Source organism: Osmia lignaria, chromosome 11 (genome assembly GCF_051020975.1).
Source record: "Osmia lignaria lignaria isolate PbOS001 chromosome 11, iyOsmLign1, whole genome shotgun sequence".
Classification (NCBI taxonomy): Eukaryota; Metazoa; Arthropoda; class Insecta; order Hymenoptera; family Megachilidae; genus Osmia; species Osmia lignaria.
The window spans coordinates 1,147,694-1,175,205 of record NC_135042.1 but is presented as its reverse complement, the minus strand read 5'-3'; the positions used below and the strand labels follow the sequence as shown (position 1 = coordinate 1,175,205).

Genomic DNA, 27,512 nt, shown 5'->3' with positions numbered 1-27,512 from the left:
GTTATCGTTAGCCACCATATCGAACGGTATCAGATTGCCTCCACGCCGCTCGCTCTTAAGCAATTTTGCAATGATATATTTATACTTGTAACCCTTGTTACTTTTCACAAGCCCCGACGAGATATGGTTGCGTCTATGAGCGTTCGACGACTTTAATATTTCCGCGTATTTGTGTAAATCAGCATCGTTGAACAAGGTGTCATCAGGCATTCTCATAAATGGTAATTCGTACAAACCAGTTGTTCCTTTGTACCTCACTCCATTAATAATCACATCGTCGTTTTTGTTTACGTCGAAAACTGAACTTCCAAGCATTAATTTGTTGCGTTGTACGTATACTCCATACACGTCATCTATCTTCTTCTCACGATCGGTAAAGAGTAATTGAATGTATTTAGCCGCCAACGGCCCCAAATTTTCCGTGAAATGGCTACGTATGTTTTCGCTAGGCTTGTCCAAAATTCGCTGCATAGAAACATTAAGATTCTCGTCGCTGTCGCCGTACGTATCAACGGCATGTATCGATTCTTCACGATGAAAATCGGGGCGATCTTTCGTCACATCCACCGACCGTTCACTCGAAGATGTGCCAGGTTCGGAATAAATGCGTGCTCTTGCAGTTTGTGTGCTTTGAGGGTTAAGAAAAGGAGTTGACGTCAATTTTTGTGGTTCTTTAATATTCAAAGTTGGGAATGTCGACTCGGATTTTATATCGATCGTGTCTGAATGTGGCAATTCCGCGGACATATTCTCGATAATTCGTTCCAGCGGTTCTACCACGGGTCTCAATCGTTTTTCGATGACTCTCTCTTCGTCGATGCTCTCCGATTTGAGAGCTCTGCGTTTTTTGCGTATAGCATCGCTTGTTTTAGCTATAGCATTCGCAACTTTATTCGATTCTTTATTATTACTATTATCCATTGCAAAGAGAAGACGTCTACTCGCTAAGCGTTCTATCGAAGGACTAAATGTTTCAGAAAACGGCAAATTCGTTAAATCCTTTTCTGTAACGACCACGTTCCATCGAGCTATCCTTGTCGATTATTACGAAACCATACTTCTGTTCCCAACACTGTGTGCACAATTTACAAAAATTTTCGTACGACATATCTGTATTTACATGATCATTATAAATGTGGCGTAGATTCGTGCCATCTTGTTTGAACACGATCAAAAGGTTGGCATTGTCGCGAATTAGGTGTTTCGGTATTCTCGCGTAAGTCTGACAGAGATAAAAACAGTCCACGCGCGAGTGCCTGCCCATAGCGAAATATTCTCTTATCACGTCTTGCTTGTCGCATGCAACGTCATCGAATATAAACACCGAATCGGGCAGCGCCTCGTTCGGTGGCACGACTTCGGTATTATTTGAAAATGAAAAGTATCCGATTTCAGGAACGTTTGTCAAAATTCGTTCAAGATATTTGTACTTTGGTTGTTGCAATGATTTTGAGTATACATATACGTTATTGAATCTTACACCGTTCGGGCTCTCGATCAGACTGATTACGACGTTCGTTTTACCGCAGTTCGATGGACCGCAAATTATACCACGTATCGTATTCGGCAAGAGGGGTCCGTGTCGTTGCCGACGATCGTCCATGCGTGTTGTCCTCTCGTCTACATCAAGAATAATGATAGACAGGGGCTGCTTTGCGAAACGCATATCGTCTATATAATAACCATATATTTAATGATTCAGCCTCTTTATAGGTTGTGGAAAAGCTGCTTGCCCGCGTCATGAACGCGCTTTAGCCGCGGCCATAGACGTGCTTTAATCGCGATTAACCCTTTTTCTCCGCGGCGATAACGCGCTTTAACCGCGATTAACCCTTTTTGTCCGCGGCGTTGGCGGGCACGCGGTGGTGGCGGGCACGCGGAATGCAATTCGTGACCGAGCCATCAAATACGCATCCAAGCAACAACGTGACCGAAAGTCTGTCTCGACGACGCTCGCTCAATCTGTATTAGATTGCACATCGACACGTGTCTACCTGTAAACATGGATTTCACCCTACCCCCCTCATGTTAACCGCGTCAGCAAGCCGTCAAAGAGGCATCCAAGCAAAACGTGACCAAAAGTCTGTCTCGACGATGCTCTCTCTATCTGTACCAGATTGCACATCGACACGTGTCTGCATGTAAACATGGATTTCGCCCTACTCCCTCGTGTCTTTGAAATAGAAGAACATTCCTTTGTATCTCCTACATTGGAATATGAAACATAAACGTTACACATACAATCGTTCTAGGTGAAACAACATTAAGACGCATAAAGTATATTTTTACTAAATAGATTTTATTATTTTACAGTAATGAACAAAATTAATAAATGATATTAAATGTTTCGTGTTTTAAGACAAATGTAACAATTTTTCTTTTTCGGTGGAGGTCCATCTATGTGAATGTCATCCCCCGGCCGGTTATAATGTTCCATACACAGCTCTTCATCTTCCTCCTTCCTTTTTTTTAACCACCATTCTTTTAATATCGATACGTTTCTCATCGCACATGCTCCGTTGTGCGCGATGCATGCCATATGTTTATCCATCCATCCATCCTGAATATGCTGGCTCTTGGTTGGCAAATTCGGTAGATCGTCATCTTTGTTCAAAACCTCTATATTGATTGGACTGACTGAAGGATAAAGTTTCTTTAGCCATTTTTCTTTCTCAATGCTCTTGACGTATACAGATCTATGAATACTATCTTTCAAACACGAAGCGGCACACTCTTGAAGGCGTGAATACGGCACGGTACCATCGTCCCACTCAAAACCATGATGATTTTGCGTCAACCATTTTATTTGTCTTAATTCTGCTTTCGACAATTTTCTCTTAGCAAATGGAAGCGCAAAGATGAAACATTGTACACGATTCCCATTCTGGAAGATTGCAAGTTCCTTTACGAATAACTCGTTCGTATCGCTTTTGAAGCCTTGAATGTCCACGAATGTTGGTACGTTCATTTTGATTAGTTGAATTTGTGGCGAAAAATGACTGGTTTTGCTGTGGAATAATCTCATATAAACTCTCTTCCACTTAAAAGAGTTTGCGCACTACATTGGTCAGTGGATTGTACTGCACGATACGATCGTGAATGATCAAACAGTAAGCGCTAGTATTTTCAGGAACGTTTTCACTACACTCAAAATCGATTCTTACATCGATTGTAGCGCTTTTTATCGATTCGTTCTGATGCGAGCAATCAATGACAACGAACGGGCCGTAGCCAAAAAAGAGTATCTTATCGTATAGAGCTCCGTCATCACCATTACTGCACATTGCTCCGTAATATGACTTTCTGAATTTTGCATACATGTCGTAAAGGACAGAGTATCTATTTTTATTAAAGTCAAGATTCAAATTATCATACGGATATGAATCCGAATTTAAATACAATCGAAAATTGGTGAGTTTGCAGTCATCAAATTTGGTGATATGTCTATTGAGCCTATTTTTTTTATCCGTTTGTAATGCAAATATTACATATCGTGGTTTTTCTAATTGCATAGCTGCTTTAATGCTCCATGTATGTTTAGTGGTTGCTTGTAACATTGGATACTCGTATAAGTCCCAGGAACGGTAACTCATAATTATCGTTTGACCGTTTTCAAGGATGCGCAACAATGAAAGTTTGTGCCTTTCTTCGAGCGTGACATGTGGCATCCTCCACTGTACTTTGTATAGTTGCAGCGTGTATTTTGCACCTTCTGTTCCAAAAATAGCGTTTTTGTCGTCTCGCGACCGAATCAGAATCAATTCATGATGCGCATTAATCACTATTCGTTTGTAATCTTCGCAGAAACCGAGCAGCATATTTAGAGGAACACAAAAGTCAAAGTAGCCTCCTGCATTGGGTATGTCTATCCAGCCAGCGTTTTCATGCATTTTCGATCTTGTCGTTGTCAACGATACTCCATTTTTTATCATAGTTGTTATTCCAACGTTTTTACAACGATCAATCTCCACGCCGTTTAATTCATATCGAATTTCATCAAACATAAATGCGGCGCAATTCATTTCTAGTCCAACTGAAGTTCCTGCAACATTGTCATCGTTGAGAATGAGTTTTCCTTCGACGTAAAGGTAACTCTCACTAGGAAACGTGTGCAAATCTTGTTGTTAAATGGGAATTCGTATTTCATCATTGTTTCCGAACGTTGTGTTGGCGTATGGGCTGTAACTATGTAATTCGATCTTTGTAATTCGATCATCAGAAATCGGTAAACTGGCAATGTTCAATGGATCCATCATTTTCGTTTCTTAATCACAAAACCCAACGATTGCAAAAATTGCGCGTTTTTGTCGCTCAAATCTTGCGATGTGTTCAGTTTGGAGATATTGTCCTTACTAAATGATTGTAAAGAGTCATCACCGTTTAATACATGATTATCATTCCTGCAACCGTGGCAATTGCTGCAGCAAGTACAGTTTGTGCGTTTGTGATTGAAGTTCTGGTTCCATCCATTTTCTAACGATCCTTTTAGCAATTCGTTCAACGGGGCGCCCAATAATGCATTCGGCGGATTGTTGATCGGTTGAGTTTTAGCATCTGTGTACAACAGCATTATTTCTAGTAATGTTTGGCATAAGTGCTGCTTGTTCTCTTGAAAGGCTATTAAATGAATGGATATTTAACGTATATTAAACGGCCGCGTCGTCGGAGCGTTCAACGATGTGCTCTTGCGGTGTGTCCGATTTGGATATATTTCCTCTACTGAATGATTGTATAATTGTCATCGTTTTTACATCATTATCCTTACTGCGGCTGTCGTAAAATGTTCAGCATGCCATTCGAGCCGTTCGAGCCGTTCAGCGGGCCGTTCAAGCCGTTCAGTGGGCCGTTCGAGCCGTTCAGTGAGCCGTTCGAGCCGTTCAACGAGCCGTTCGAGCCGTTCAGCGGGACGTTCGAGCCGTTCAACGAGCCGTTCGAGCCGTTCAACGGGCCGTTCGAGCCGTTCGAGCCGTTCGAGCCGTTCAACGGAAAGACGTTCGAGCCGTTCAGCGGGCCGTTCGCGGGCCGTTCAAGCCGTTCGAGCCGTGCAACGGCAAGTCGTTTGAGCCGTTCAACGAGCCGTTCGCGGGCCGTTCGAGCCGTTCGAGCCGTTCAACAGGCCATCGATTATGTATATATTCATGTTATTTTTTACACCGCCTAATGTGAAGCCTCACTGTCACTTCTTCTCCACGGAAATTTATCAGATTATTGTTTTGATCGGTAATGCGTATACTAAGGTGATCAATGGCTCTCACGATAACTGGAAGATAAATGACGTTCGTAGGACTTTTCGAAATTTTATATCCTGGCGGCACGCGCGGTGAAAACTCATGAATGGTATGAACACATTGACCGTTGCTATACGCACCAGTTGTAATATTACATTCGATCCTCAGCACATTTACTTTCATAATATTTACCGGTATATCCGACTCGTGCCATTGCCCCGGCGGTAATATGCGATATGTAGAAAACCCGAGAAGCGATCCAATATTATTTGGTTTGGTAAAATCGATTGTATAATCACTATATATTTCACTTTTCAAAGTGCTGTTATTTGTACGAAATAAAATGATTTTTGTCTTGTCCATTATTTTCTCTTGCATGTATTTATTTAGCGTTTCGAGTTCGTACGAACCATCCGGTATCGTGATCTCACCATCGGCATCAAAGTAAAATTTATTGTTTGTAAAGTCAACGTTCGGTATTGTGTTGAAAGCTTGAAAATCAACGAGTCCGAGTTCGTAATTATCATCCTTCAAGTCTATAGGTGGAAAGTAATCAGTGCTAAGCACAGAATTTTTTCCGCTTAACGTAAACGTCAACGACATCTTTGCAACTGTGAAGACTATGTGCATCGAAACTATTTTATACATTTCCGGCTAAAAAATGCAAGCAGAGTTGTCCGCATACACTCGTATTGAATTTTTGATACTGCGCGTGATTGTATAAAATCGTTACATGGTTTCCGAAGTAGTTTATTAACTCTGTCGGTGGCCTCAGATTTCCAAAAGAGTCGAAATATTTAACACAATTACCTCGCTTTACGTAAGCTACCCAGTGTGTACCAGGACCTTCCGATTTATCTAAATTCACGATACCGCATTCGTCTAAGAACGATTTAGAGGGCAAATTTGTACGCATGAAAACGCCTCGAAAATATGGAAAGTTCAACTTTCGTGCAAAGTTATATAATTGTACATTTGTCATTGCGTCCTGTGGAAGCGTTACAGTTTGCCGAAGCGCTTCTTTTTTTTTTTTTCTTTAATTCCTTTTCCCCGTTTATATGGTGCAAGGTAAAGTCCATGTCCTTCCATAACACGATTGTGCCGTTTCACTTCCTCCAGTGTTTTCCGTGCTGCAGATGCATCGTTGACTGCCTTGGCGATACCTGCTGCACCGCCGGCCACCGTGCCCAAAGCTGAAAGGCCTGCAAAAATAGGTACAAGTGCTGGAAGAAATCCCCCACGTTTTGCAACTGGAAGTTTGCGCAATTTCGTCTTCTTCTTCTTGTTACTTTTCCGCGGTGCCATTACTTTCTTCTTTGGCTAACTCTTTGGCTAACAATATTCCAGCAACGCGCGCAGACAAAAGTGTTTTCCAATCTGGTGCGAATTCTTTTTGTGTTAATTCGAAGATCAAATATGCATATGCACATCGTACGACTATCGTATAGGAAGTGAAATTTTTTCCTGGGATGTTTGGGTTTATATAGGTAGAGAGAGAAGTTGTAAATGATGCAATACATTACGATTTATTAAAGTATAATTTCTAACATAATTTGTAACATAATCCTTTTTTCTCTGTTAAGATGCTGCTGATGCGGCTGTTATTATTGCCTGAATACCTAAAGCTACTAATTCGCAATCAATAATTGAATTTGGATCATAAATATCAGTTTCTTTGATATGCCGCACAACCTCTGCAGGCACTTTTACATCCCCGTATCCCCGAACTAATGCAACAAACTCTTTAAATTTTTGTTCCACTGAATACAGATTATCATATAATGCATTATGCATTTCAACTATACAATCATTTAAAATTACCATTTTCTCAAATGTTTTTTTCATCATGCACATACACATATCATTGCTAATCAATTTAATTACTTTTTCACCATATAGCACTCCAAATTCAACACTTATATTATTAAAATTAATATTGTCGCGTGTATCTTTTGAATCGTCAAAGAAGCTGCATACGTTGTCTGCTTCGGCTACAATCAGCGACCATGTGACTATGCTCAGCTCCAGGCGGTTGTTTCGGCTGTCTGATAATACGAGTTGCGGGTAGAAATTGTCGCCAAGTATATTTATGCCGATTTCCAAATACTTTGTACAGGAATCCGTCAATGGATATTTTCGGCCCAAAATTCTGCATGATAATTGTATTGCGATTCTAGAACAAATAAATACCGTTTAAGTATGTTATTAGAACAAATACCGACAGCGTTAAATGAAATGTGTTTCGAACGCTTACTTCACGTCATTCTGATGTTTTGTCATTTTTTTGCGTGCCTCTTCTTCTTGAGTAGAACTTGCGGGGCGCTTCCTTTGGCAAAAAAACTCTTTGAAACTTTGAGAATACATATTTCACTTTTCACAATACAATCTCGCGAACGATGCGCTTGCGGTGATGGTCAATTTGGTTTTGCGTGTGCTTGAAACTTTTGCAAACCCCCTACCTTCTATAGTCACGAATTGCAGTGTCAGATTTGCTGCGTCAACAAAAAACTCATTTTCAAGACGTAGAAAAAATCATTTCCAAGACGTAGAAAAAAGTGGTCTTCCGATAAGAACAAACAGTTCAAGGTCATGGAGGGTGAGGGTAGGGTGTTATACTTCTGCCGACGGTGGTGTAAAATTTCAGTTCAAGGTCATGGGGTGGGGGTGGGGGTTGTCATGGGGTGGGGTGTCAAATTTCAGTTCAAGGTCAGGACGTATCATATTTTTGCTGACGGTGGCGTCTAATTTTAGTTCAAGGTCGTGGAGTGGGGTGGAGGGGTGGGTTATGGGGTGGGTGCGGGTGGGGGAGGGGTGGTTATGGGGTGGGGGTTGTCGAGGACGTATCATATTTCTGCTGACGGTGGTGTCAAATTTCAGTTCAAGGTCATGGGGGGTGGGGAGAGAGGTGGGGAGTTGTGGTTATGGGGTGGGGGTTGTCGAGGACGTATCATATTTCTGCTGACGGTGGTGTCAAATTTCAGTTCAAGGTCATGGGGTGGGGAGAGGGGGCGGGGAGGGGGGTATCATATTTCTGCTGATGGTGTCAAATTACTGCTGAGTCAGCAAAAAAAATGCTGACGTCAGTGATTTAGAATCCGCATAGAACAACTACTCATGGGCGGTCGTTTATAAATTTTAACGAACGACTCGCGCGCCGTGACGCACTTGCGCTAGTTCGAAGAGATATTTCGAAGTTTGTTTCTCTCCTTTAACGGCCTGCATTTAGTGTATCGGTTTTGTTGCGCGTAGAGTATTAATTTTTGCTCTAGGCAAGAACGCCGGTTAATGTTGTAAGAAAAAGGGTGCAGGTAAATGAATTCAACACTGTCGATACTTTAGTTAACAAACCAGTTCACTGAGTACTGTATTCCCGTCTTTAATTTGTAAAGAGGCCCGTAGCGAATTCGTCGCGATTTACGGGAGTCGCTTTGTTCGAGGAGCGCAAAACGTAGTAGGACGTTTGTCGCGGCGTCGGTGTTTTTATAAACCCTTCGACCGACGACAACGCCGAGCCGATGGTGTTGTCGAGGACTAATTGGATAAGGTTTTAAATTGTGGCGCTCGAAATCTGGAACATACCGCCCGCCTCGCGGCGCCGTGCGACCGCGACGAATGACGTCACGATTCTACGCCGTGAATGAAGCGTAGTGACGAGCACGTTCCATTAACGTGTCGTGCCAGGCTGCGTAGTTCTTATTAAGGTAGGTAATGAACCGAATTTTTTACATCGAACATACGTGCGTAAGCGAGAAATATACGCGTAAAGAACGTTGTGAATGTACATGGTAGAATATATGATACATTGCCTTAAACTAAATCTTATGAGCTAATCGGTAGTTTGCATAGGTTAACTACAGGACGGGTACATTCCGATCGTGCGGTCTTGATACTGACCACTCGCACGAGGCCGTCCTTACCAGGGTGACATTTGGTCACCCGACCGAGGTCCCATTTGCCCGGAGGAAGCGTGGAGCTCTTCAGCAGTACCAAGTCCCCGATTTTAAGGTTAGTGACGCGACTACACCACTTCGAGCGAGCTTGTAACGATTGCAGATATTCGTGAGCCCATACTTTCCAGAATTTTTCGGTGAGTTGTTGCACCCATTGCCAGCGCGATAATCTGTTTTCGGTAATGTCTATTACAGACGGCGCAGGAGGGACCTTGAGCACACCGCCCACTAGAAAATGCCCGGGTGTGAGGGCCTCGCAGGACTCGAGGTCGTCCTTCAATGGAGCTAAGGGACGAGAGTTTAAACAGGCCTCGATTTGACAGAGGAGTGTATTGAACTCCTCACATGAGGGCGTACGATCGCACAACATGCGTCGCAAGTGCGTCTTGACGCTCTTGACGCCCGCTTCCCAGATTCCCCCAAAATGAGGTGAGGAGGGAGGAATAAAATGCCACGTGATGTGGTCTGCAGCAAACAGCGCACGAAGGTGAGAATCGGCAGTAACTAGTTTAAAAGCCGCTTTTAACTCTTTATTTGCGCCTTGGAAAGTCGTTCCGTTATCGCTGTATAACTTTGTAGGTAGGCCGCGACGAGCTGTGAATCGGTTAAATGCCGTTAAAAACGCCGCGGTGGAGTAGTCGCGCACCAGCTCCAGATGGATCGCCCGCGTGGATAGGAAAATAAACAATGCGATGTACACCTTGTGCGCCTTTTGCCCGCGTCCACGGTGCGCGAGGGCGAAGAATGGTCCCGCATATTCCACTCCGCAATGAGCAAACGGCCGAGCTGGAGTGACCATAGCTGTAGGTAAGTCACTCATTTGCTGACGAACTGTGGCTGCGCGCCAACGCACGCATCTAATACACTTATATATGTGACTTTTAACTAGGCGCCGCGCGTTAATAACCCAGTAAGTTCGTCGCAAAACGCTTAACGTTAGCTGAATGCCTCCGTGTAACGTGTTCGCGTGGCAATCTGCTATAATGAGTTCTGTGACTCTATGCACCGGTAAAATTATCGGAAACCGTTCCATAAGGTCGGAGTTGCGCAACCGCCCGCCAACACGAATAGTACCATCTTCGTCCAAAAAGGGGTTCAGTCGAAATAATGGACTCGATTTAGCAAGAGACTCGCTCTTTTTCAAGGCTTTTATTTCGTTGCGAAATGAACGCGCTTGAACTTGTTGAACCCAGAATTTCCGCGACGTGACGAGTTCGTTGGTAGTGACGACCGTATCTTGATGGTCGTGTTTCCCCGTTTTAACTCGCGAAATGAAACGCGTGACGTACGCGGTAATTCGGAGGAGTTTTTGCCACGAGGATGTGCGTGTTGGCAGATCCCACTCAGTCTCCGACTCCACATGTAATGCATTGATCTGGTTTTTGATTTCAGCCTCAGCTTCTCTCGGGACGACAGGCCTAAATTCTGGCCACTCATTAGGAGTTTGCGCCAGCCAGGAAGGACCGTGCCACCAAAGGGGGTGGTGAAGCAGTAGATTCACCGACAACCCGCGGGACGCACAATCGGCGGGATTACAACCGGTTGGTACGTGTCGCCAAGAAGCATTCGGCGCTCGGCTTTGTATTTCCGTGACGCGGTGTGCCGTAAACGTTTTTAATTGACTCGGATGTCTATGTATCCAAGCTAATGCAACGGTGGAATCAGTCCAACCGTAGACCGGTACGTTATCGAGTTTTAATGTAGCCTGAACCTGCTCGATCAATCGCGTCATTAGGACGCACGCGCATAATTCTAACCGCGGAAATGTGAGTGGTTTCAACGGTGCTACCTTTGTCTTCGCCATAAGTAAATGTAACGCAACCTCGTCCGCGATGGAGATTGTTCGCAAATAAATTACCGCCGCATAGGCGTCTTGCGAAACGTCTGCAAACCCGTGTATTTCGTACGCGACTGTAGCATTTCCCATCCTAATCCAGCGCGGAAGGGTTACTTTTGGTAAATCTTTGAGCTCCGCGGAATATTCGCGCCATTGGTTCGTCAATTCGCAAGGTAGAGATTCGTCCCAGTCTAACTTGGCCAACCATAACCTTTGCATGAAGATCTTGGCCACGATAACGACGGGAGAAATCCACCCCAATGGGTCAAAGATTCGCGCGATATTCGATAAAACCACGCGCTTAGTCGGATTCGCCGTACTAGCGGAGTCGAACTTAAATTGAAATTGAAATTCGTCCGATTTGGGTAGCCAGCGAATTCCTAGCATTTTTAATCCCTCGGCATCTTGAAATAAGCGGCTCGAGGCCAGCTCGTGATCAGCGTGGGAGATCTCCGTTAATAACTGTGGACAATTGCTTGACCACTTTCTTAGATGGAAACCTCCGCGTCTGAGGGCATCCGTTACCTGCTGCCGTGTTTGACGAGCCAACACTCGATCATCGGCCCCGAAAAGCGCGTCATCAACGTAGAGATGCTCATTCAGGATAGGAGCCGCGAGAGGGAGATTAGTCCCCTCATCCAGCGCGAGTTGTTTGATGACCCGATTCGCGAGAAAGGGCGCTGGGGCCGTCCCGTATGTCACGGTAAGTAATTCGTAGGTTTTAAGCTGATCTTCGGGTTTAGCGCGCCAAACTATCAACTGGTAGGCGATGTCACGATGGTCAATCCAGATTTGCCGGAACATTTTCGCGATATCTGCCGCGAACACGAACTGATACATGCGCCATCGTAAAATCGTGACCGCGAGGTCAGCTTGCAATTTCGGACCAACCAGTAAATGATCGTTTAGCGTAGACCCGTTCGACGTAGGCATCGACGCGTTAAAAACCACTCTCAATTTTGTCGTACTACTGTCTTGACGAATGACCGGATGATGCGACAAATAGACCTTTTGCTCCAAAGGAGGGTCTGAGTCAAGAAATTCCCGCATGTGACCGAGCCGCAGGTATTCCTCCAGAAAAGAGTGATAAGCCGTAGCTTGTTCCGCGTCTTTGGCGAGCCGTTTCTCCAATCTATAAAAGGAGGCTACCGCGATTCCTTTCGAAGCCCCGATATCGATGGGAGGCTCTGATTTAAACGGCAATCGCGCTACGTATTTCCCGTCAGGTTTACGCGAGTAAGTCCGCCGAAAGTGATCTTCACATTGTTTGTCCTCTTCGGAGAGGAACGTTACCGGTGGAGGCGCTTCCACCTCCCAAAACTTCCTTAACGTATTGTTTATTTCTGTGTTAAGGTCGCCGTAGTGCACGCGGAGTTGCATTGCATGAGACTCAATGGACCGAGCGGGACCGGTCAACACCCAACCGAAAATCGTTTTCTGCGCGACGGGTTCTGAGGGAAGGCCCTTTCGAAGACCGTCGAGCAAGATCGCACCATAATTATCCGCGCCGATTATGAGGTCCACGGGTGCTTTATTATTCGTGAGAGGATCGGCCCACTCCAGACCACGTAAGTGTATCCATTTACTCGAGGCGTCTATTGAATTTGAGCGGTAATTAGTGAGCCGTTTTAGAATAAGAGCACGCACTGGAATGACGGGCCCTTTTCCGTGGCACGGTTCAATTGTGACGTTCGCGGAGGCGCGGACCGTGGCCGACGTCCCGGCCCCAATACCGGAGACGGAAGCTTGGACGTGTTGGCGATTAGCGCGCAATGCGTTTGCAACATTCTCACGAATGAACGTTGCTTCCGACCCTGGATTAATTAAAGCGCGTAATGTCGCTTGTCGGCCTTCACGAGTACCGACTTTGATCCAAGCTGTAGCGAGAACGACCTTTTTTTCATGACGCGACGTACCGAAGTGCGTGTTTACCGAAGTCGACATCGTCGTGTCTTCCATGTTATTATCCGCTACGTATGTAGGTTGCGCCGAATGTTGACCTGATTCTAAATCCGCGTGAGAGGTCGATTCGCGACCTTTGCTTACGGACGACGTCTTCGAACCCTTTCGCTCGGAATGCAAAAGTGAGTGATGTTTGCCTTTACATATCGAACAAGCGCGTTTGCTAGGACAGGCGGCCGGAAGATGCCCCTTTTGTAAACAATTAAAACATCGATGATGTTCGCGCGCGAGTGATAATCGTTGTTCGACGGATTGCCCACGGAACACGTCACATCTAAACAACGCGTGATCGGCGCCGCACGCGACGCATTTCGTTTCCGACGCGTTCAAATGCGCTTTCACGGTTTTAATAGGCGCTGATTTGTTTTTACAGGCGCTGTATCCTTCTCCGCAGGATGACGCCAACGATTCCAGAGTGCGAATTCGCACATTGAGGAACGCCTCCCAATCCGCGAGGGATGGGAACAATTCCTCTTCACCCATGCGCAACTCCCACTCCCGATGGGACTCCTTGTCCAACTTGCGGACAAAGTGAAAAACAAGAACATCGTCCCAGTATTCGACCGGACGAGCCATATTTTTTAAGGCCGTTAAAGCGGCGCGAGATCTATCGCGTAAACTTTTTAAATCGCTTAAGACAGCGGATCCGATCGGGGGTGAGTCGAACAACATTTTCAGGTGAGCGGTTATGAGCGCGCGTTCGTTCGCGTACCTGTCGGTCAATAGCTTCCACGCTGCCTCGTAATTCGCCGCGGAAGTGGAAACGTTCTTTAATAGAAGAGACGCTTCACCAATTAAACTTAATTTAAGATAGTGCCACTTTTGCACCTTCGGTAACGCGTCATTTGAGCCAACTAAAGACTGAAAGAGGTCTCGAAAATTCTCCCATTCCGTATAGTCCCCGGAGAATTTAGGCAATTCGACCCGAGGAAGCTTGACCGACAGAGCAGTTTCGCGATTACAAGAAGCGGTACTCGTATTACATGAGTTACTTGCAGGTTCGGAGTCCGTCGGTAAGGCTGCCGTCATAGCGTCGAGGGCGGCGAGAAAGGCCGCCTCCGTATCCCCGAAGACGTCGCTGGAGAAGTAGGGATTCGCCCTGGTGTTCTCCTCCGATGCAGCAACCTCGATCTGGATTTGCGTGGATTGGAATTTGGCCCAGTAATCCTTAAGCAGGTTGATACGGCTGCGAATCACTGCAGGCGTGTGATTCTGCTTCCCCAGTTTTTTAAAGTTGAGAAGTGCATTGTTGATAAGCCGAACATGCACTTTATTTTCGCGGATTAATGTATCCATAATGTTTTGGTGTGAAGTGTTTCAAATAAACGTACTGTACCCGCAAGGTGAACTGTTATAACCACGTCACTGTTTTCGCGAAGCGAAGCGCGTGAACGTCCTCTAATGTTTACCGGCGGAGGTCGCGATGTCGGTTAAGTTCGAACGACACGTGCAAAATGCTTAGATTTTTGCGCTTTCGCGAATTTTAATGTTCACCGCACGATTAAATTGTTTTTATGCGACACTGCACTGCTTTATATCCTTACAACCCGGCTCGAAGGACCATTTGTTGCGCGTAGAGTATTAATTTTTGCTCTAGGCAAGAACGCCGGTTAATGTTGTAAGAAAAAGGGTGCAGGTAAATGAATTCAACACTGTCGATACTTTAGTTAACAAACCAGTTCACTGAGTACTTTATTCCCGTCTTTAATTTGTAAAGAGGCCCGTAGCGAATTCGTCGCGATTTACGGGAGTCGTTTTGTTCGAGGAGCGCAAAACGTAGTAGGACGTTTGTCGCGGCGTCGGTGTTTTTATAAACCCTTCGACCGACGACAACGCCGAGCCGATGGTGTTGTCGAGCACTAATTGGATAAGGTTTTAAATTGTGGCGCTCGAAATCCGGAACAGGTTTCGATTTTCGTCACATCGTTTCCACGACAAACACCTACGAACTGCCCAACTATCGCTCATACGTTGCGACTCTTTCTTTGTTTATCGTTCATTCATTCTTTCAATTTCGTTTGATAATCCCGCTCCGAAACGTTCTACTTTCGATGAACGACGGCGAGATGTTTAAAAAGAAATGAATTACTCTTTTTTCGAGAAACAAACGCAAGCAGTCTTTTGTTAAGAAAACGACCCTCAGCCAGGCGTGGTCCAGGAATTGTATCCGTGGACCGCAATGTGCGTTCGAAATGTCGATGTTCATGTGTCCTGCAGTTCACACGTTGACGCGCAATTAGCTGCGTTCTTCATCGACCCACGAGCCAAGTGATCCACCGTTCAGGGTAATCGTAAAATTTTGTATTTCAAACTCTTTAGATCTTTAGAGTGTTATTTTCATTATTAACACGCATTACATTCGATACCCACATCACTCTCCCACCCGGCGCGTGCGGGAGAGCGAATTCGGGCGTAGCCAACGTATTTATTTATTTGTTCGATCGATTGTTGACGACACGATCGCGTCCAAAGACGGAAACCGTCGGAGAAACGCCCAGTGGCACGCTCCTCTCGACGGTCGGGCGTAAAGTACATTTAAAAACTTTGAAAAGTACGAACGCACACAAGGAATGCGAGTGCGCGTCCTGTCGCTGAACCGTGGGTTGCGAGATTCGAACAGACGCACGGCCGGCGACGATCGGTCTAACTAATGGACACATAGTTTTTCAAAGACTCGCTATCGTCGCTTCTCAGCCGGTCCGTAAACAACACACATCGATCAGGCGGACGCACGAATCTTACCGCGCGGTGCGTGTTTCGTAGATTCCAGGTTACCCGCAAGTACCTCTCTCTCTTTCTCTCTCGAAAGAGGAATCTCGATCCGTCCTTTTCGGACAATGGAGAAATCTTTTTATCGCAACACGGATGGCAAAGAAACAACCAAAGCGTAGGAGCGTGGGGACGAGAGCGACGAAAAGAACGTCGCGAAAACAAAGTTTCGACGGTTGCTCGTTCTAACACATCGTAGTTTCAACTCTCTCAGTTTTAACCACTCCTAGACGCTTCGTAAACTTTTAACAATTCTTCGCCCCCGCGAGTTTCATTTCGAATAGAGCGAACGCAACACGGACCAAAAAAACTCCGGTGATGCGAGATCATTTAGCAAAGATCAGACGGCGGGTCATCTGTATTCCCTTTCTCTCTTTTTTATATCTTTCCATTTAACTAGGGTGTCGCAACGACGGGTACATATATACATATATATATATTTTTTTCTTTTCTTTTTTATTATTTTTTTTTTTCGATATCCTTTTACAGCGCGAGGATGGTACCCATGATGTTCGCCCGGGTCATATCAACATCGCCCACCGGCGATCAGTCCGGTGGTACCGGGCGTACTTCCGACGCACTCTCCGGGAACTTTGGGAGTGGGATGAGGAGGCGATCCTGAACATCGCACCATTGTTCCTGGAGCGGAACTGAACCTATATTTTATAAAACTTTCTTTTAAAGGAAATAAATCATATATATATTTTCCTTTACGTAGTGCATGTTTTGTTTCTCTCCGTTCCTTAGTTTTAGTAATAAAGGATTGTTTTAGTTTTAAAGGCAGGATTTGTTGTTCCATCTTGTTGTTGCGTTTCTGGTGAGTCTGCTATTTGCAGATCTGAGGGCCACGATGTTGGGGTGACGGTCGGTCGGCTCTGCATTTCGACGTCTTCCGGCGTAAATTGGCGGCGTCTGGGTTGGTTGTCGTTCCTGGTTCGTTTTCTGTAGTGTCACGTCCTGTGACGCATTCTATATGCATATAAATAAACATAAGTTTTCTTAATTTTGTGATTGATTTCACAATTAAAATTAGTACAATATATGTATTGTCACGTCCTGCGACGCATTCTTGAAACATCTATTTCATCACCCAAATTCTTTAAACTTCTATTGCACCATCCAAATTCATCGTTCCGCAAATTCTGAGTGAGCAACTCAGGCGGGTCGTCGTACGGCGAGAACGCTAACGATCCGAACGAGGTGGTTCACCCGAATTGCCAAATCAAATGTCGACCTCATTCATCAATATAAAATAACGCGACCGGGCCCGCCCGCACGCAGTCAGTTTTTACCAATAGTTCTCGTAAGAAGTTCTCATAGGCGCAGTTCTTATCAGTACATCTAAACGGTTCATCGACTTATCAATATAGTACGAAACCGAAAGTATCGCGATCAGACTAGATCATTCAGACCATCTGTAAATCATTAAATCCGCGAAGATAATCCGCGAAGTACCGCCCAGAGTTCAATACTCTAGATTCTACACGACTCTGCTACGAAGCTCAGTACTTCGACAGAGCAAGATTCCGGTAATATCAATAAATTAACTAAGTCTAGCGTTTATGACTCTGCTACGATCAAGAATCAAGAACTGTACCAGTAACGAATAAACATACATTGTGATCGGAAGTGCGTGATCTTCACTCGAACATCTACCCTACCGTTCCAACACCTGGACGACACACCACCACAGGTCCTGTCCATAGATAGGTTCTACTCATCCAGCGAAAGGTAAGTAAGAACCTCTATCTACCTGACAACGCAGATCAAATTACATAAAGTACGCCGAGGACTCAGTGAGAGAGAGAACTCAGCGACTTTACAGTAGTATCGGTATCCTATTGCCGCTATTATTATCGCAATAACAACGCTTATGGCTGATAATGAACCGTAGGTGATGTAGGCTGTGTGGGTTAGAGCCCGGTGGTGTTGTGCTATATCCTGCGCTTGATTGTCTATTTCTTGCAAGGTTAGAAGGTTGTCTGGGTCTATATTGATAGGTGTGAATTTTGGCTGATTTTCTTGGAGTTTGGTCAGGATTTGAATATGGTGTGGGGTTAAATCTGGGATGAGGTTCGATATATTGAGGCCGAAACTTGGTTTGAATGTGTAGTTGTATTTTTGGGTTTTTATTCCGGATGCCATGATTCTGGTGTGATCGATGGTTGCCTCGCAGTGGCTTTGCAGCTGTATTATTCCTGCATCCTGTATTTGTTCGTAACCGGCCGATCTTTTATTGCATTTGATTTGGATTGCTTCTTTGTGTTGGATCGAAAATAGCCAGGTATTGGGAGTCTCCAGCTTCGTAATTTGGATGTTGTTTGCTGGAGCCGCTTTCACATTGCATTGCTTCCACTGTAGGTGTTCCGGACGCAAGATGAGGTCAATTTCACAGATATGACTTTGCTCATAGTTTTGGAGCGGGAGCGCGGTTTCACAGAGGAGTCTTCCATTAGGGTTTTTGCAGGTTTTGTGGTAGGTTTTGTCAGGGGAGAAAAAGGTAGTAGTAGTTTGGTTTATTGCAAGGAAGTCTGTTTGTGGTTGGATCATCAGAGGGGTGGAAGTATGTGCATTAAGTTGTTGGAAAGAAAGACAGGGATATAGGTGGTATAGTTCGTAGGAATTGGGTTCTAGGAGAGGAAAGTCTATCGTGATGATTACTCTTCCTTTTGCATATACGGCACTCATTGTTGTCGTGCCCTGAAGTTGCTCCGATCTCAACTCTTCCATTGAGAGCGGGAATTCCAGATTTGTAGAAGTTTGGATGGTTTGGCATGCTGTGATTAATTGGTCCGGTGATAGGATCATCGGATGTAGGATTCCCAATTTTGCGAACATTACTGCGTCAGCCAGGGTGGATAGCATTAGTACGTATTCGTCCGTTTGACGGATCAATCGGGTTCCCCAGGAGGACATAGCTAGTTCTAATTCTAATTGGTCCTCTCTTTTACCAATTTCTGATGCTTTAGAGAGCATGTGTTCGATTCTAGCATTCATTGTGGTTGCCGATTTGGGTAGAATGTTCAGCGTAGGCTTTTCGGAATTCGGATTTAATTACGTGAGTCTGATTGTGAATTAAAGAAGTTATTTGTTTTTGGTCGTTATAAATTTTATCGATTTCGCGGTTATAATATTCAGCGTCGGTTCCGTCGAGTGTTCCGAACAAAGTTTTGCTGATCGAGCCGATGAATCCGAGAGGGGCTCGTCTTACTCTAACCGCATTCTTTCCGAGCGCGTGCGCTAACAAATTTTCGTAACGTACTGCCTCCGCGAGTTTACTATCTAATTCTTCTTTCAGGGTGTCCGCGGGGCATGATGTAATGTTTTGGCTTTTGCACATGGTCTTCATGCGGTTTACTGCGAAGATGGTATCTGGACGGCTGCTTAGGATTTCCGTTACGTCCAGGGCTGTGACTAGTCTCCACGTTGTCCGGAACGTGCGGATTGGGGCTAGTTTTTCGGGGTATAGTCCGGGGTTGTTCCTTAGACGTGTGACGGAGTAGTCGCCTTCCATATGGTTCGCAGTCACGAACTGGATCGAGGCGATGTTTAGTAGCAGGTACCAGGGGCCCATGTTGGTTTGGTTGACCTATCTAGTATTTTATAGGCATAGGTCAACTGTTAGTTGGATACTGGATTTCATAAAATAAATACCTTTTTGCTCAGGTGGGGTCGAAAGGGGGAGGTTTCCAGGTGGTATCGTATTTGTTTTCAAAATTTCTCGAATGTGCGAGTTTTAATTTATTAAGGTATTTTGCGAACTTTCTTCCCTGTTCGTCCGTGAGAATTGCGTTGTTATTTTCTGTTATTTCACAGATTTTGAATGAGCCGATATAATGAGGGTCAAATTTACTAAGACGCGGTTATTTTAACACATAAACTTGATCATTGGGAGAGAATTCGACTTCTTTAATTTTCCTATCGTACTGTAATTTCGAGCGTTCTTTGCTTTGTTCCAGATTTTTCCTAGCTATTTGACGGATTTCTTCTAATGGTTGTACCAAATTTTGAATGTATGCTGGATAGGTCAGGAGTTTTTCGCGAGTCATGGGAGTGAAAGGATCTCTTGCTAGCTGGCCGAAAACTACTTCGTAAGGCGTGAAATTTGTCGCCTCGTGTGTCGAGGTGTTATACGAGTACGTTGCGAAAGGAAGAAGAATATCCCAGTCATGCTTGTTTTCTATAAAATGTTTTAGATATTCGATGAGTACGTAGTGACTACGCTCAAGGGAACCGTTTGTTTGAGGCATGTAACCGGAGGTGGTAACGTGTTCGACATTAAATGTTTTGGCTATTCCTTTAAGAACTTGATTAATAAACGACGTGCCGCGATCCGTGAGGATTGCCCGTGGCGCGCCGAACATTGCGATGAAGTAACGCGAGAAGGCGTCTGCTACAGTTTCAGCTCGGATGTCCGGTAATGGAATGGCCATGCAAAATTTTGAGAGTTGACATTGAAGCGTGAGAATGTGTCTATTTCCACTTGGCGTGAATGGAAGAGGACCGACAGTGTCTAATGCTACTTTATCGAAAGGTCTGGCTGGCGTATCCGTAATGAGCATTGGTTCTCGTGTTTTGATCCGTACTAATTTTTGCTCTTGGCAGCTTTTACAGGACCGAATGTAGTCTTCCACATCTCGATGCATTCTAGGCCAGTCGAAAAGGTTCCGTATACGTCGATATGTTTTAGTTACTCCTTTGTGACCTCCTATTAAACTTTCGTGATAGTGGCGGATGATATCTTCTCGATGGTCCTCTGGCGGAGTTTGTATTTCACCTGTACATATCGTCACGGTGATCGGTTCGTCATGAAAGGCTTCGGACAATTGTTGTAACGTTTGAGCGTCCATTTTGTGTATCGTTTTTCCACTCGTTGGGATGCGGAGATTATCTACTCCTTCTATTTTTGCTGCTAGTTTTAGAGCATGCAGTAAATAAGATATCTGGTGTTGTTCGATAGTCTGGAAGAAGTATTTAGCGCCTACGACGCTAAAGATTCGCCTTTCTTCTGCTTGCGTAACGATTACGCGTCCTTCGGTTAGATTTTCCGTGAGCAGATTTGTTTCCGAGAGCATACCTAGGGCTTTTAATGTTCTACAGTTGGGGCTGGTGAGAATTTTATCCGCAGGGATAAAATGTGCGATATTACCAGGGCCCTCGGTGAGTGGAGCTTTAGAAATGGTTATTTTGCATTGGGTGACTTTAGCCTGTGTTGGGCTGACGGTGACCTGTGGATATGGCGCGTAAATATTGTCAATGTCTTTCCATTCGCGAGTAAATTCGGGAGTCCTAATGGTCGATTGCGGTATGTCTAATAATTCTGCTGGAGATGGCAAATCCCAGGAGATGCGTGTCGGTTGTTCGACGGTATTTGTTTGCGAGAGGTCGTGTGAGGATGGTTCCTGTTCTGGTTCAGCTTGGTCCTCGGATGGCTGTATAGGTTCCTGGGTGGAGAGAGGTGATCCCCAAGATACGCGTTTTCTTGGTTTTGGGGTGCTAGTTGTCAGTGCCTCGTGCTCTTGCTCCGTGGTGACGTTGTCATCCATCATGGTAGAGTTTGCATTGGGCTCGATCTCTTCTGGTTCTATATTTCCTATCGATTGTGTTTCGTCCAGGATCATGGATGGTGGTTCCTCGTAATTTGGCCTAGATTGGGCCGCCCGACATGATCTTACCCGGTTTGCAATGGGTTCCTCTGTGTTGGTGATCTGATCTGAGGGTATTATTGGTAGTGCAAATGGTATCGGATTTCTTGACGAGGCATCTGCGTTTGCGTTTACTCGACCTGGTTTGTATATGATCTCATAATTATAGTCCTCTAGGAGTATTCTCCAGCGGGCTAGGCGTGATACTGGGTCTTTGACCGAGAATAGCCATTGTAGAGGACGATGGTCTGTTACTAGCGTGAACTTTCTGCCATATATGTACGTTCTGAAATGTTTTACGGCAAAGATGATTGCAAAGCATTCTTTCTCCATTGTCGAATAATTTTGTTGAGCCGGCGTGAGAGCTAACGACGCCTAGGCAATAGGTGGATCTTCGCCTATTTTGCCCTGACTTAGGACAGCGCTGACAGCGATGTCCGATGCGTCGGTGGTGATAATGAAGGGCTCGTCGAAATTCGGATAGCGCAAAACCGGTTCTTTACACAGTGTCTGTCGTAATGCCTCAAAACTTTTCTGATGAGCTTCGGTCCATGTGAAGGGTTTCTTGGGACTGGTAAGTTCTGTCAGCGGTTTGGCCTGTTGTGACAGATCTGGGATAAATCGCCTATAGTAATTTACCAATCCTAAAAATTGTTTCAGTGTTTTTCGCGTGGTCGGAGTCGGAAAACTTTCTACTGCTCGAATTTTCTCCGGGTTTGGTCTTATTCCTTCGGACGAGATGATGTGGCCCAAATAGATCACCTCTTTCTTTAGAAATTCCGCCTTATCTGGTTGCAGAGTGAGGTTATTATCGCGAAGGCGTTGGAACAGAGTTTCGAGTCGTGTTTTCATTTCCTCCAACGTGCGTCCGTAAACTACTATATCGTCGATGTATACGTATAGGATTTTACCAATTAGTCCCTTCAAAACGAGTTGCATAAGCCTTTGAAAAGTAGCAGGCGCATTTTTCAAACCGAACGGCATGCGCGCGTATTCGTAGTGTCCATCCGGAGTCGAGAATGCCGTTTTCTCCTGGTCCTCCGGGGCCATGCGTATCTGGTGAAATCCATTTGCCAAGTCGAAAACAGCGAAATATTTTGCACCTCCTAATCAGTCGAAAATATCCGATATGCGGGGAATCGGGAAACGGTCGTCGATTGTTTTCGCGTTTAATTTACGGAAGTCTACGACCATTCTCCAGCGCACATTTCCTTTCGAATCCGGTTTTTTCGGAACTAGCCAGAGGGGTGAGTTATACGGGGAGTTCGAGGGAACTATTACCCCTAAATCCCCTAAGTTCTGTATTTGTTTCGATATTTCTTCTTCCTGGTCGACGCTAAAGGGATACTGTCGTGTAAATACCGGGGTCTTGTCGTCCACAGGGATATTGTGAACGATTGCCTTTGTATCTCCCAGAGGATCGCCGGGAATAAAAAATCTATCCGCGTAACGTGCTACGATACTTTCGACCATGCGTCGCGGTTTATCTTCTAAATGATCTAATTTTAGTGCTTTATTAATTTTTTGGATTCTCTCAACGTCGGTTAGTTGCGTGACGACATAGTCTCCTAGATCTTCGCCTTGAAATTCCAGCTGTTCGTCTGACAGCGGTGTCAGTGGCCTAGGTTGGTCAATAATGTCGGTTGCGTTGCGCGTTTCTTTACCCGATTCCCGAGAATTTTGTTGGGTCAGCTCTTCGACGGCGCGGTCCGCGTCTTCGTCGTTATCGTTTGTGTAATCGGCTGACGCAACTTTTGTACATTCCTGTTTACCGAGGAGCGCTCGTGGTACTTCCTGGTCGCGTTGGCAAGAGGTTAGCGTTTCTTTTATCTCCCGTGAGTTCGAGAATCCGATTGGATGAAACGGCCGTTTGCTCGTTACTAGGGTTCTATGGTGAAAGGAAATTTCGCTTTCTTCTTGCAGGAGGTACGGGCTACCTAAGAGGCCTATTACTCCGTCAGGGAAATCCGGGTTGTCGACGACGTAAAAGAGAGTTTGGCTTCCGTTTATCTTAATGCTTATAATGCCGGCAGCGATGATGTATCCTTGCAGTCCCTTTACGCTGACCCTCTCGCATTCAATGATCGGCGCGTCGGTCCGTAGCGCGTTTGACTTAATCAAGTTCAACATCGAGCCGGTGTCTATAATAAATTCTCCGTTGCCTTTGTTCAGTTCCTTTGAGCGGATCCGGATTCGCGGCGAAGGAGCCTGTAAGAGTCCTGGGGACTCGCTTGTGGCCGTTGGGGATCGCGGCGAGGCGTAAAAGCTGCGCCCGCTCGATAGTCCGCGGGTGAACGGGCGCGACTGAAGTTTAAATTTTCTCTGTCTGGAGTGTTATCGCGCAACGGCCTGTTTTCTGGTCTTGGCGGAGGATCGCGCCCACGTTCAGGATAGCTATTTCCTGGCGTTCGGCGAGGTCCTTGGTGCCGATTTGGACCGCGTGAATAATTATTTGAATAATTCGTTTGACCTGAATATTGAGTTCCGTGTGCTTGATAGTGGTTATGATAGCGTGGGCCTTGAGGTGGCACCCTTTGAGCGTGGCCACACCCGCAGAACCAAGAAGGCTGCAGGGGCATGCATGGTGCGCAACCGTGTGGGCATCCGGCCCCGCACGGTGGAGCTGTGTACCGAAATTGACACGTATTTACCGGAGGGGTCGCGGGCTGGGCCGAATTCGTGTAGCAAGAACCGCATGAGTGGCTAGGATATTCCGGTTGCACCTGTTGTGGCGGTTCCCGCCACTCCGACCAGGTGCGATTGTAGTCGTATGGTGAAGGAGGGGTTGCTGGCAAAGGGTTGACCGGTGGTTTAGTCGGAGGGGCTGATTTTTTCATTTTCGCGTCGTTTTTGTCTATCAAGAGTGCCTCGTCCATGATGTCGGTGAGTGTGGTTTTCCGGGCAGTCATTACGGCCTGCGATAGTTTTGATGGCAAACCTCGGATGAAGGCTCGCCCCGATAAGATGTCGAATTTTTCGGGGTCGAATTCGTCACCCTTTTCGTCGCGACCGCTGGCGGATGCCTGATAAAGTAGCTTCGAGAAACTATGCGTATATTCTAGCACCGTTTCGTCGTCCCTCATTGGGAGGTTCCCGACTTCTAAGCAGAGTTCCTTATAGGTCTTGTTAGGAGCGTATCTCTTTCGAAGCAACTTTAAGAGGTCGACGACGCTTGTGCAGTTCTGATTCTCTACATAGAATTTAACGTGTTGAACTAATTTATCCATAAGACTTTCGAGAAATCTGGTCTCTAGGCCGGACGGGACTCGTGACTTTACTTTATGAATTGCGGTCAGAAAATCTTCGAACGAAACCTTCTCAGGGTCGAAATCAGGGATTTTTTCTAAAACGCGATCCACCTTTTTCTCCTCCCTTTCGGCGATGAACCATGAATCATAATGGGATGTCCCGGATTGTCCGAGGCTCCGTGAGTCTCTTACGGACGGTGAGGACGTAGGAGGCGGTGGTGGGTTGCGAGAGGGAATCGTGTCGTGAACGAGAGGCATGGTGACAGTTATAAGAAGGCGTGCGTTAAAGTAGCAAGGGTGTGGTCAAGTTACGGCGCGTTAAGCCACGGAAATGAATGAATTTCGATATTTGTTTAAATTACGTGAATCCGTATGTTTAACGAATCCCACTTCTGACACCAAATTGTTACGTCCCAGCTTAAGGGTGGTTATTTCACTATTACTATGTTCTGGGTTCTGCCGATCAAATCGCTAAAGCGTGCCTTGACCTTTTTCGCAGGTAGTATAGGAGTACAGGATGGGGCGTTCAATTATTAAAGATAGACATGTATGGGTCTTCAATAGATATATATATTCTGTCTCTGTTGTTACATACCCTTCGCTGATTTCGGGTGTTGTTCGTCGCTCGTTCGTTCTCGTATTCACTCGATGGTCATTCACACTGAGAGTCTCGGTTTTCGCTTGCTTCGCGGTTCGGACGATACACTAGACTCGCGACGCGTGGCTACGACTCGACCTTGGAGATACAAGCGGTTGGTGGTGGTCCTGCACAGCACGCGAGTGCACTCCTGGACTTGGTCCAATTATGGGTCTGTTATCTCAGACCACGGCGATACACTCGTGTTGAACCGTCGGCCGAGCACGTCGTTGATGATCTTCCGGTTTCGAGTTTAGCCTTACTCGCGGATCTACTGCGGGTCACGAACGGACAGAACTTCGTCTCTGCTTTACGCTATCACGGAACTGGCGTACCTGCGTTGTGGCGATAACTTATACTCTCAAAAGGGGAGTAGGTCACGCTCTTTGCTTGCGAAAACCTGCAAGCAAAGGGTTTTCGCCATCGCATTCCGCGAGTTCCCCGATTTCGTATCGCGGGCGTCGCTAAGCGAGAAAACGCTGATGTTACGCGGATTCCAGAGCGAGACCTCCTTGAAATGGCGAAAGACGAAAATGGATTATAACTAGGGACGTAACAACAGAGAAAGAACACCAAGAAAGAGAGAAAGCATGATCTGGAGGAATTTGGTTGGCACGCGCTTTCGACCAATAGAAACGAACGCGACGCCGTCGTTACGCGCTGTGATTTGCCGAAATGTCCCCACGCAGGACATCGTCCTCGCGACGGGCCCTTCCGGCTAGGATCGCGATCGATTCTGATCACTCTTCGTCGAACAATCGAGTAAGTCGTGACGGGAGCCCGTGCGTTTAGAGATAGAGTTGTCGATTGTAATTCGTTGTAATTTAGCTGCGCGGCAAGTCCTACGAATTAGGCAGAGTGTCGTGAGGGTGAAATTCCGAATACGCGGCAAAGACTCAGAGACGCGCACGTTAAATTTATTTCTCACTATTAATATTCTATCTTTTCTCTTTCTTTTAATCCGTTGATCGCGTATTTTCGTATTAAATTCACTCGCGTTTATTATTATACTATTTCCGAAAATTGTAATTGTCTTGTGATACGTTTCATTTAATACTTAATTTTGCAATAAACGACAACCGGGTGCGCGACAAGTGTTAGTGCGGCACCAGTCTCTCATCTTTCTTGGTGTTCCAGATTCAACAGCGATTTTCAACGATTAAATAGCGAACAACAAAGCGATTTTTATCGTACATTGCATTCTACAGTTTCACGGTAAGCCTGTTCAGTACTAATTTGTCGAGCACGGCATTACTATTCAGTTTCGACGAGGCAAAACGGGCTATCTATTAAGCCCTTTCGGGGGTTGTAAGAGTCTCTTCATTTTAGATCGTCACGTTTCCACCATCAGGTACCGATCGTAGTAATTTCGCTATCTTAATATTTCGAACTTTGAATCATCGCGAGTTTGTGTGTGACGATTTCTTCGACTACGATACTTTACCAGGAACGACCTGTAAAGCCCTTTCGGGGGTTGTAAGAGTCTCTTCGTTCAGGTCGTTACCTCGCGGATAGATACCGCCAAAAACCTCAAATTTCTATTATACTTGGTCGAGGTGGTCGTCCCTCATTAAATATATATATATATAATTTTCACATTTCAAATCCGGTTGATATTATATTGAAAGGTCTCATTGTAAACCAAAGGCTAACATCTTTTTCCGATCTCATTTATGTTTATATCAAACAATAGGTTAAGCATCTTTACCCTTGTAAAACCAGTATTGTTTTAATCGAATTCATTTAATAGTAAGTAACAGTATTCAAATAGAATCATTTCAATACTCAACAATAGTCATTTCACATTCAGTTTCTGTTAGCTTCAATAGTTATTTTGGATGAAAATTACTTTCTCTTTGCACACTAAATTGTATTAACATTTCTTTCAAATTCCATTTTGTATCATTTCCTTTATCATTCTATATTTCAAATTCACGCACCCCAACACATGGTTTCAAGGAGGGACCCGTATGGGACCCAGAACACTGACGAACCCAACGGAAATAATCACTATCTAAAATTTCCGTCTTTTAATTTTGTTCTGACCGTACAGGACGCTTCCGCGTCATACGCGGTCAGAACTGGTGGCAGCGATACCTTTCTCATCGCCCAAAAATAAGAGGAATCAAGTTCAATATTTTCTATTAAAAATATCTTTATCTTCTTTTACGTTGCGCGCTCGCTCTCGCGCAACGCGCAACGTAACATCTGTACAGCGGAAATATGTTCTTTCGAA

At 45.3% G+C, this 27,512-nt stretch overlaps 1 protein-coding gene and 1 non-coding gene across 2 annotated transcripts; both read right to left on the bottom strand.

The window, feature by feature from the left end:
* Nucleotides 1-9,047: 9,047 nt before the first annotated feature.
* Nucleotides 9,048-14,273, bottom strand: LOC117611487 (uncharacterized). Its single transcript, XM_034339433.2, has one exon. It carries the CDS (start codon nucleotides 14,271-14,273, stop codon nucleotides 9,048-9,050), a length of 5,226 nt encoding a protein of 1,741 aa, XP_034195324.2.
* An 837-nt stretch (nucleotides 14,274-15,110) lies between these two features.
* LOC117611488 (5.8S ribosomal RNA) lies at nucleotides 15,111-15,265 on the bottom strand. The gene has a single exon (XR_004583199.1). It is a non-coding gene; the product is annotated as a 5.8S ribosomal RNA (ribosomal RNA).
* Between the last annotated feature and the right edge of the window lie 12,247 nt (nucleotides 15,266-27,512).

Excerpts from the sequence above, each read along its gene's own strand:
- LOC117611487 (XM_034339433.2), bottom strand. The coding sequence starts at position 14,273 with ATGGATACATTAATCCGCGAAAATAAAGTGCATGTTCGGCTTATCAAC.